Source organism: Grammomys surdaster, unplaced genomic scaffold, assembly GCF_004785775.1.
Source record: "Grammomys surdaster isolate TR1022 unplaced genomic scaffold, NIH_TR_1.0 135, whole genome shotgun sequence".
Lineage (NCBI taxonomy): Eukaryota > Metazoa > Chordata > Mammalia > Rodentia > Muridae > Grammomys > Grammomys surdaster.
Genome location: NW_021604593.1, coordinates 6,143,554 through 6,154,945, shown reverse-complemented (window position 1 = coordinate 6,154,945; position 11,392 = coordinate 6,143,554). Strand labels below are relative to the sequence as shown.

The following is an 11,392-nucleotide window of genomic DNA, read 5'->3' as shown; positions in this document are numbered from 1 at the left end:
AAGAAAGAAAGAAAGAAAGAAAGAAAGAAAGAAAGAAAGAAAGAAAGTCCCTTGCCTATGACTTAATTTAAAGCCTTAGAACTAGAAGTCCTAATTAGTTATTTAAAAATTAACTTGATTGGACAATGCTCAATTAGAAAACTTAATGATGAAATATAGGGTTGGAAGAAAAATATAGAAGGCTAAATGTCAATTTTCTTTTATTTGTTCATATTATCTAAAACTTAGGTTAACATTGAAACTCATAAACACTGTGAAAGTTTTTAGATATTTGAATTTCTAGTTGATTACAAATGCCACATTTCTTTACTATACCCATTTCCCTTAGTTGCAACCTCTCTCAAGTGGACAACTTTTGTTCAGGAGAACTGTGTTCTGTCATTTTCAAACATGTTTGAATTTCTTAATTGAGTTAATATTCTTATCATCTTTTTGTTCTTTTCTACAAGTTGTTCCGAAAATCAACAAATTATGGAAAACATGAGAGAACTATCTCATTTCCATCAGTTCCTACTGTGTGTTCTGAGTCTCCAGGAATTCACTCTAAAGAATAAAGGTGTTCAATAAAGATGACAGATAGAAAATTAACTTTCAGATGATATCACCCTAGAAAGAACTGTGATGGCTAGTTTTTGGTCTGTCTGTCAATTTGATACACGTTAGAGTTAACTGAGAAAAGGGAACCACAATCGAGAAATTGCCTCCATAATGCTGGCCTTTAGATAATTCTACGGGAGCACTTTCATAATTAGTAATTGACATTAAAATAACCAGATCATTATAGGAGTACTACTCCTGGATGAGCAGTCCTAGGGTTCATAAGATTTCAGACTGAGAAAGCCACAGGTAGAAAGCCATTAAGCAACACTTTGCTATGGCTTCTATTCAGTTCTTAGTTCCTGCCATCATGATATTGCCTTGTTTACATAGACATGTAAAATAAAATATACTTTTCCTGCTCAAGTTGTTTTGGTCAAAATATTTACCAGAACGATAGAAACCTAAGTAAGGTAAACACTCTGGAGAGCACCGCAAAAAATTTGACAGACTGGACAATACTTGGAAAAGTCTCAGAATCTTCAATAGAACAGAAGAAAGCAACTTGGACAGTACCATGGAAAAGTCAGCACCCAGAACTGCACCATGGAGGCACTATTTCTTTAACATTGTAGATCTGCACTCTAGGCAATACAATAGGAAGAAACAATAAAACTGTGGCATGTTTCATGGTACTATGCCACTGAGTATGCTTTTATGCTTCCCATGTCCTCTTCCACAAAATTATGTAGTCGAATCTCTGTGAATCCAGCACTTCCTACCAACAATACATTTAAACCTCTTTAGGCCACCCTATACTCGTTAACTATTGAAGGATTGGATAGTCTACAAAGCAATGTGTTCAACAGCCTGTCTGCCTAACCTAAAAAGGAGGGTAAGCAAACCCCACATAATGTACACTTTAACCAGTCACTCTGGACCTAGTCAAGAGAAGATGTTTTTAAATTTATCTATTAGATGGTTTTAATTACATCTCTAGAGAAAGTTAGAAAATACTCTAAGTTCAAAATAGGTGACCCAGAGAAGAAATTTTTATTGTGATCTTCAGTGGCATACTAGGATTGTCACAAAATTTGCACTGTTTCTTAAAATACTTTTTCTAAACATTTTTTTTTTTTGGTTTTTTCGAGACAGGGTTTCTCTGTGTAGCCCTGGCTGTCCTGGAACTCACTCGGTAGACCAGGCTGGCCTCGAACTCAGAAATCCACCTGCCTCTGCCTCTCAAGTGCTGGGATTAAAGGCGTGCGCCACCACCACCAGTAAAATACTTTTTCTAAAACTAGGTGATATGACAATAACCTAAAGGCATTGTAGCGACAGTTCGGGCTAGAATTTTTCATCTAACAAAAGTGACATTGTCCCATCATCTCTCTCTATGCTGTATATATGAGGGACAAGTAAACATAAAATGAGGATGGCTCCAATGTCACTGTTATAGTGGCTGCCTGTCTGCAAAACTCCTAAGAAATAGTTCAGTGAAGGGCAAGGACAACCCAAATGAAGGACAGAAGGCCTGTCTGACTTGTCATGCTTGGAAATTATATTTCTTCTGGACCTGCTTCCACATCTATAGAGGGGAGCTTTCTCATTAAAGTTTTCCACAGCCTGCTTTTACTTAATTTATCTTTCTGTTTAAAGTATAGGATTAATTACTATGAAACGTTCTTTTTAAAGTGAATAGGATTAAAAAAACATAATCATTTACACTTTATGGAAGAACTTTTTAAATTAAAATTATTATTCTCTTATATGTGATATCTAAAGTACAGTTTCTCCACTTCTCCAAGTTCTTCCTCCTTACCTTTCCTCTCCCCCAGATCTACTCTTCCTCTTGTTCCCTTCAGAAAAGACTAGAACCCCCAGGGACATCAACCAAACAAGGCATAACAAGTCACAATAAGACTAGGCACATACCCTCATATCAAGACTGGATAAGGCAAACCAGTAGGAATAGAAGGGTCCCCGAAGCAGACAAAAGAGTCACAGACAACTCTCACTTCCTTTATTAGGAATCCCAGGAGAACACTAAGCAGCACAGCCATAACATATATGCAGAGGACCTAGCTCAGACCCATACAGGGTCCCTGATTTTTCCTTCAGTTTCTATGACCCCCATGAGCCTTGATTAGTTGATTCTATGGGACTTATTATTGGCGGGGGGGGTCTTTGTCACATTTGGCTCTGACAGTCCGTTCTTCCCCTCTTCTATGGAGTTTCCCAAGATCTCCATAATGCTTGGCTGTGTATCTCTTGCATCTGCTCCCTTCAGTTACTGGTTGATGCCTATCTGATGATGATTTTGCTAGTCTCTGGTCTCCATATCATTAAGAATCATTTCATTAACTTTAAAAAGTCAATGAAAATTGCTAGTCAAATGTAATTTTATCTTAGATCTCTGGGCTATCCAATCTCTGGTTCCTGGTCATTCAGGCAGAATCAGGCATGAGCTCCCTCTTGTGATGTGTGCCTCAAGATGGATTAGTCATTGTCTGGCCACTCTCAAAAGCTCTTGTAGGGTTTGTTTGAATCATAAAATGTTTTGTTTTGTTTCTGTAAAATTTAACCATTTGAATCAGTAGTCTTGATGGGAAGTATTTATACCAGGTTATAAACTGGAGTCAACCTTGATTGAAGAATGAGAGTGGTTGGATACAGCCCAGAGAACGTTCCTGCTGGCTTTCTCCAGCCTTGATGGCTAAATTCCATTAATTCCTTTTAGAACTCCTTCTATCCTTTATCTCTTTCAAATTTTATGTTTTCTTTTCCCCTTAACTTCAGCTTCTTCCTCTGCACAGAAGAAACCATTAAGTCAGATGATATGCCTAATTGTGATGACAGACGTTGAAAGGTCAACTTGTCTGGACTGACTAACTAGATAGTGAGGAAAGCTTCTAGACATCGCCATAGCCCATTTTCAGAGAACATTGGCAAAGTTAGAACATTGGCATAGTCTGGTGGTTTAGGTAAACATACTTTTGACAACATAAAGATCTCTATGTTGATGTCTTTATTAATATCTTTTAGATTTGTTGGAAGGTAATGGACCCTTTAAGAGTTGGGACTTACTAAGATCTCTTTAAATTACTTGTGTGTACTCCTCATGAAATGATGGATCCCATCTCTTTCAACTTCCTCTTTCACACACAGCTCATGAGGTAAGTGGCTTTATTCCACTATATGTTTTGTTGTGAGAGATTCAAAAGACTCAAAACCATTCAATCTTGTACCTGAATATCTAAAATGAATGCAGACATGAGACTCTTTTCCATTTATAAATTACCACAAACATTTGTTACAGAAACCAAAGGCTTAGAAAGTCAGAAACTGAATGCCAAAGGCCTTTATCAATGAGGTTGCACAATTTCATAAACTAAGACTTGTGGCCATGGCCTTCGGGGAGAGGGGAGGTTAGCCTCAGGTATAGGCCACATCACTGGTCTCTTTCTATTTCTAAAGATTTAATCTATTAGAAGTCAACTGTTACTGATTTCCTGGCTCTCCAGCTTGTATTTGTCTATTCGAGAAATTACATTCTCTGTAATCAGGTAAGCCAATTTAATAAATCTTTTGTAGAAATTGCATTCTATTTACTGTGTTTTTCTGGAAGCTCTGGTATAGAGAAAATAGGTAGTGAGGAGTGAGGCTGTTATTATGCCTACCCCTAAAGGATTGAGGATTATATAATGGAGAAACTTTGGTAGAGTTTGGAGGTCTTCAGCTAGAAAATGCCAGAACCACTAAAAGTAGAATGTCATAGAATAACACAGACATGTTTAGGGATTTCATGAGATGACCCAAGTATAGTTACAAAGTTCCCAGACTGCAGTCAGGAACAAAAATCTTAATATTTCAATATTCAACAGCTGGAATAATTCCATAGCCCTTGAGAGGAAATACCTAGACCCATCAAGTGTTTCTCTCTAGTTTTCAGGTTTCTAGAGGGGAAACTGGGTTAAAGTTATGCTTCAGGCGTAATTCTGCCCTTGCTGGTAATAATTGCCTCAAATACTACTAGTTTGATGGTGAATTTTTGATAACTTCTTTTTTGTATCAAAGTATCTATAGAGAAAAAAATATTCTCTAACCTAACTTCTAAAGAGTCTTTAAGCTATGAAATTAATTTACCATAAATTATCATTTGTGTATAAATATTCTAAGTTACAATTATTTACTCAAGAGTTATAGTGAAGAAGTAAAAGTAACATAAAATGAGAACTTAAGTCAATGACAAAGCATTTAAAAATCAAAGGAAATGCAAAACTTCTAAGGACTTGATGTATAGAAAATGTGTCAAGTGTGACATGTGGACAAGGAAATCACTAGGTTTGCAAATAGACTGACAGACCATGGAGAAAATAATGCCAATTATTTCCTAAATTGCATTTTCCTTGAAAACAGGTGATAAACAGAGGGGGCTTGAGGCTCAGACTCAGGACACAAAGGACAGGGTGGAGGTGAATGAGCCAATTTAACAAAAGAAAGGAAAAGGATTAGTCATTCCAAACTAAAGGAAAGAGATAGCAAAGACAGATTCTAACTATCAGAATTCTGTATCATCATATGAAGCTTTCTTAACATGTATAATTGTTATATGTCAACTTAATATAAATTTAAATTTATAGTGACTTAGAGTCTTTATGAAATATTAAACTCTGTCTTCTTTTCTTTCCTATTTGTGACATATGTTTTTAATGATGTATTCCTTAGGAGAGAAATTTACAGTGTATTTTTTATTAGAATTTTACGATGAATGAAATATATATAAAAGATGTGATTTCAAAAAAAACTCATAACAAAAGATCAATAACATCAACCTCTTGATCCTAAGACCTAAAGACAGCAAACAGAGAAGTTTTGTGGGATTAAGAAAGAAATCTTAATCTAAAGTATAAAGTGACTCCAAAATATAATGTTCTGAAAAATTGAGTTTTATTCCAACAGCTAGGAATTGATAACCCCTAACCTACATTTCCCTTGTTTATATACATGTGAAATGTATCATTTTCCTTTATAAGTATTTAGGATTCCAGTGTTATGTCAGTAGAGTGAGTCTTCCAGGTGAATGTTAAACTACGGGAAATTAAGATTTGTGTCAGAATGATTCATTTTGCCACTCTCAGCAGTTACCCAGTTTGAGGGCATTGTGAGCCCAAGAAGAGAAAGAGACGGATGTGAAAGAGGCTGACTGCTGAACGACACCCTTGTCCTTCAATTCTGCTGTTCCCTAATTTATGATAAAACAGGCCTCAATCCATGAAAATTGTTTTGACGGATTCTTTTTTAAGCTTAGCTTTTCCCGTTTTCCTTTTAACACGCGTCCATTATCATTCTTTCCAGTGGTTGCTTTCTGAGCTTGAATTTAAACAAACCAATTTGCACAAAGGGAAAATGAGTGACTGAGAGATTTTATTTTACACAATGAACAATTGTAAGACAAATAACAACAACATTTCTCATGTCAGCTTCTTGTAATATTTCATGGAAAATGAGACAGGGAATTTAATAATAGGAAGAGAACATTTAGTATGTGGAGGCCATATTCCTGCAGACAGATGGCTACTATGCAGGTGAAGCAATTCTAAGAAATATTCATTGAGAGGGACAAAGGGCCCTTTCACCAAGTTCATAGTATTGCTGTCTTCCTACAACAGATAACATACACTTTCATCACAGTAACTTTACTGTAACACTTCTATAAAAACATATGACTGGCTGATCATTTATAGTTTAGTACTTTAACAACACAAACTACAGTTCTTAGTATCAATAATTTCTCTAATACTCGGCTATAGAGGACTCAAGAAAAAAATACCAAGACTCTTCCACTTAAGAGAAGACAAGGACTTTTTTTTCCTACAAACTATTCCAGTCTCTTCATTATTTACAGATCTGTGAAATGCAAACAACCAGGGTTATCAGGCAAAAGCAGATCCCCTAAGCCTTTTATCATCCCAGTTACAAGTTTGCATATTTTCTTTATAACCAGACAGCATACAAAATGAAGCTACTCTTTACAGGAAAATGAGGCAGTTGGAATGTTAATTTTATTTGGTAATATATTGTGAAATCTATAAAGCATTATCCAGCTGATTGACAAAATCTACCCAGCTGTTAAAGGCAAAATAAAACTATCTCAAGACATACAGTTATAGAAGTCTAATTTCTGCCTGCAGGTAGATAATGTGTGTGTGTGTGTGTGTGTGTGTGTGTGAGAGAGAGAGAGAGAGAGAGAGAGAGAGAGAGAGAGAGAGAGAGAGATGGAGAGAGAGAGAGATGGAGATATGAACAATTGTCTGGTTGATAAAACCCACAAAGAGAGACAGGAAGGATGCAGAAGCAAAGCCTCATATCATGTTTTCTCTCTTCTTCTTCAGTGAGGCTTTTATCTTCTTCCACAGGCTGTCCTTCCTCTTTAGTTTCCTTTCCACCAAGGACAACATGGACTCCTTCCTGCGAATTTCTCTCACTAAGCCTTGAAAAGCATCATCAATACCAAATCTAAGGGCTGCAGAGGTCTCAAAGAAAGCACAGTTGTAGTCTCGAGCAAGATTCATGCCTTCTTCTGTAGATACCTGTAAAGGGGGGGGGGAGTAAACAAATAATATTAAAAAGGGGAAAGGCTTTATGAACAAGAGTAAAATGTAAAATTTATTTTGCAAAAGTTCTAGAATTTCTGGACTTGAAGGACAAATGAGCAATCTGAATCCCACAAGGAAAATAATTATAACTCAAATTCAGTTCCTCAGAAATTAAGATCTTCATGGTAGCTCAGTGGTCAACAGAACAGCTATAGATGTAGTCTACATTAAGTCCTCAACTTAACTGATTTTGTTTTTTTTTTTTTTGTTTTGGGGCATTTTGTTGTTATTTGTTTGTTTGTTTTGGTTTTGCACACACAGATAATTGTATTACTATTTTGTGTCAGCTTCCTCTTCTGTTTCATAAAAGAACATCACTGGCATCACAGATGGTGAAGAGTCCAGCAATCAAAATTCATTATTTGGTTTTGCTGACCAGCATGTCCAATAAGGATTTACCAGGTTTGTTATGGGTCTTCCTATTATCTATAAAACAAGTATGCTGGGAACATTTCAAGCTCTGAAGTATTATTGGTTATAAAATTCACAGCTCTCTTATAACAATGTATAATAAACATTTCACAAACAACATTATGATGAAGGAATCTAGAAGCAAAACACTGTCACTGTGGTAATCGACCATTTCTCCAGCTTGAAGCTTTACACATCGTCCACGGGTTTAACATGCTATGCTTTGTACTATTGCACTAGATGTTCTAGAAACTATAAACTGACTGAAGTTGGCCACTTTGCCTCTTTATCATCCTTTGAGTATTGATCACAGCTCCTGGAGACAAAAGAGTGAGCCACAGAATTATTCAAGGCTTTAAAGGTATTAAAGGACATGTGAACATAAATTATGTAGACATGTTTGAAAACTAGACGGTTGTACTATAGATGGTTCTAGAATTCCTGCTCAACATTTTTCTCTCCAATAAGCCTTTCAGATTACAATCTGTGGTCCTGAGCAACACACCTGGGATTTCTGTGAGTTCCTCCAAGACAACCTATGTTGGACATGTGGTATAACAACAACAAAACAAACAAAAATTGCTATATAAAATTCCGGCTACACTCTGTTTCTCATGCTTTGCCACTCTCATAGAGAATACCAGATCCCAATGGTCCAAAAAAAAAAAACTTGGAGAAAATAAAAGACAACAAATCTGTTGTATGATCAGCTCATATTAAGGCATGGCAAGATGGATAGGAAAATGTTGAAAAACTCCTTATAATAAATTCATAAAAATTAAAATAATAGACTGACATAATCAATACAGTAAGACTCCAATAAAAAACAGATTGCCTAATTTCTTTTTTGTTTGTTTGTTTTTTTAAATTTTGTTTCTAAAGTTGGGAAATTACCTTATTAAGCCTTAAGAAGCACTGCATATAATTAAACTATAGTACAGGTTTATATACTACCTAATCATAGCTCACTTCCAAAATAAAGTTATAAGAGAAACCACAAAGTTTCCTAACAGTTGATTTTAATATGTTGCAATAATTTTCTAAAACTAGTGTGAAGAAACAATATTTGGAAGTACTCATGAAAGCTCTATCATCAAGTGTATTAGTGTGCACATGTTCATGTGAGTATGTGTGTGTGAGTGTGTGTGTCAGTGAGCATGTGTGTGTGTGTGTGTGTGTGTGTGTATGCACTCAGGCATGTGTCTAGAACCAAAGATTATATGAAAAGAAAACATAGGTTTTATTCTTAAACAGTAGAAATAGAGTATTGGATCCTGAGACTTGGCTTTATAACTGTTTGTAAAAGCATGAGATTTGGAAAGAAAGACATTATTTGTTGAAAACTGTGGCATTATAGCGTGTGTGTGTCCTGTTGGGTTGAATTGTGGGTCCCACCTCTGTCTCATTGCATAGCTAAGGTCTCTCTTGGAAACAGAAGTGTGGGAATTTGACTGTATTCACTCCACACTGGTGGGGGTGTACATCATTTGTCATGAGTTTGTAAAGAGAGATGTACCCCAAAAATTCTGGTGGTGTTGGGCAGCTTCTTGCTGCTTCTACAGGCTCAGGTCAATTGACAGAGCCTCTCAGTTTCTTCTGGATGAAATTATCATTGCTAATTTGTGAATGGTATTTGCAAGAGGACCACGGTACTGCTGCTGATTGGTGTGAAGCGAACTGCTGATATCCTGATGACATAGATTGAATTCACCCCCAAAGAACTATTTCAAACAGATCAACATTCTCCTTTGCCCTATTAAACTTTGCTTTCTACTACCTCTGGTGGGTGGTGGGCTAGATGAGTGGCATTTAAATACACTTATCAAAGTAATTTTAGGAAAATATAATCCTAAGAGTCATAAGCATTCTAATCCCAATTTTCTCACTATGTGCTCACAGCTGCTTCTTGCTATGTGGTATGATTCTATTACACTAAAATTGAGCAAAAATACATCTTGTCCCTTGGAGTAAGTATCTCTGCAGTAATTTCATGTTTCTTGCCTCCATAGAAAGATTTACTGTAGAAGATGATTTGTCCACTGTAACCTGTTTAGGAGCAATTAATATTGCATTATCCTCTAATTCCACTTAGGGTACTATCAGAGAGATGTTCCATAGCTATTAGGGAATTTAAGAATTTTACATTCATCAGAGTCTGGATCTGAGACACAGGGCTGATTTATTCTAGATCTGAGCATTTAATTGTATCTTTTTGTTAAAACTCTGATCATAAACGGCTGGAATCATGGATGATGGGAAATTTATTCAGTCACAATTGTCACACCGCTCTTAGGAACCCAGGGAAATGTATCTTTTGGAGCTGTCTCTGTTCTCTTTAATACTATTATCATCTTCTAAACACTTGGAAAGATCTTGCCCAAAATAGGATTGAATGCCTTTGGGTCACCAACCCTTTACCTTCTTAGCATTTTCTCTTCCCGTCATTTTGCAACCTGAACCATTAACTCCCTAGAATTTTCCTGGTCATTAATACTCAAGAATAGACCTGGAAGTTCAAAAAGTCTGCATAAATTTCTAAAAGAAATTTTTCTTTAACAAATACGTATGGAAGAAGTACCTTCCTATTGTCCATTCAGAGCCCAGTTTGTGCATGACAATGTCCTTGTGTTCCTCCATTGGCCCTATTTACCCATTTTATTTCTGAGGTCATGTGAATCAAAAACGAAAACTATCATTTATCCTTTTAGATATGAAAAATTCAGTTATTTTGTGTTGTCTGGGTGCTATAGGCTATTTCCTGAGCTGTTGAGTGTGGGGATGAAGGCAGATCCAGAAGAATCTGTTAAGAACTTTAAAGATGAGCCACTCTGGCAGAATTCATCAACATCATTAGACCTTATCTTTCCTGCTAGAGTGAGAGAACTCTGGGATTATATTTGAAGACAAGTTGACATCTCAGAGAGGTGTTAGACTGCTGCCAGGTAGTGAGTTCCCACTGCCTGTCCTATTTGGTGTTGGAGTTTAGTTATGTCCCAAGTTAGCTAACATAGGTCCAACACGTAGGGAAGATGGATGCTACTTTGACTTATATGACTGAGCAGATTCTGACGGGAAGTGAGTCCAGGATGAAAGGCTTTGGTATGCCACAGATTCCCAAGGGCTAAGTTGGTACGTTGCATCTTTAGGACTGAGAGCAATTCTGATTCCACCCACATGCTACTTCATGTTGCTCTGGCCTTCAGCAACATAAGCATCACAGTGCTGAATTTAATTGATTCTACGATGCTATTTGTTGTGTAATTAAGAGGTTCTGTTTTCCTCTTCTGTTCATCATCTTTCCATATTAGAACTTGATATTAAAAAAAAGTCTATGAAAATCTGTAGATGATATTTAGACAGCTATACTGAAATTAACAAGGGAAGTTAAGACTGAATTTGAAAAGAGAGCAAAGAAAGGTTTGGAGGGAAGAAATGAAAGGGGAAAATGATGCAATTATACTTTCAAAAATTTAAACCATTATTTAAAACGTTATAAAATATTTAAAAAAAAGATTAGTAGGCAAGAATTAACTTCATATGTTTCTTATCAAAAGCTTGGACACTAAGAACAGACCTGATTCCAAAACTCTTTAAGCTGTCTATAGGAGAGCACCTCTCCCCACCCACAATTCACAGGAGAGCATCTCTCTCCACTCCCAACACTCCTCTGCAGGCATATACTCCAGCCTGGAGTACAGTACCCAGAGTATTTCCTCCACTCTGCTTTCCTGCTTTCCTTCTCTCTCTCTCTCTCTCTCTCTCTCTCTCTCTCTCTCTCTCTCTCT

At 36.5% G+C, this 11,392-nt stretch overlaps 1 protein-coding gene across 1 annotated transcript in view; it reads right to left on the bottom strand.

Annotated features, from left to right (window-relative positions):
- Positions 1 to 5,944: 5,944 nt before the first annotated feature.
- The window catches only part of Rit2 (Ras like without CAAX 2), a 314,914-nt gene continuing 309,466 nt past the window's right edge, over positions 5,945 to 11,392 (bottom strand). Inside the window, exon 5 of the mRNA XM_028762831.1 lies at positions 5,945 to 7,130. Coding sequence (XP_028618664.1) covers positions 6,903 to 7,130 — 228 coding nt within the window. The 3' untranslated portion in view covers positions 5,945 to 6,902. The remainder of the gene's footprint in view (positions 7,131 to 11,392) is intronic.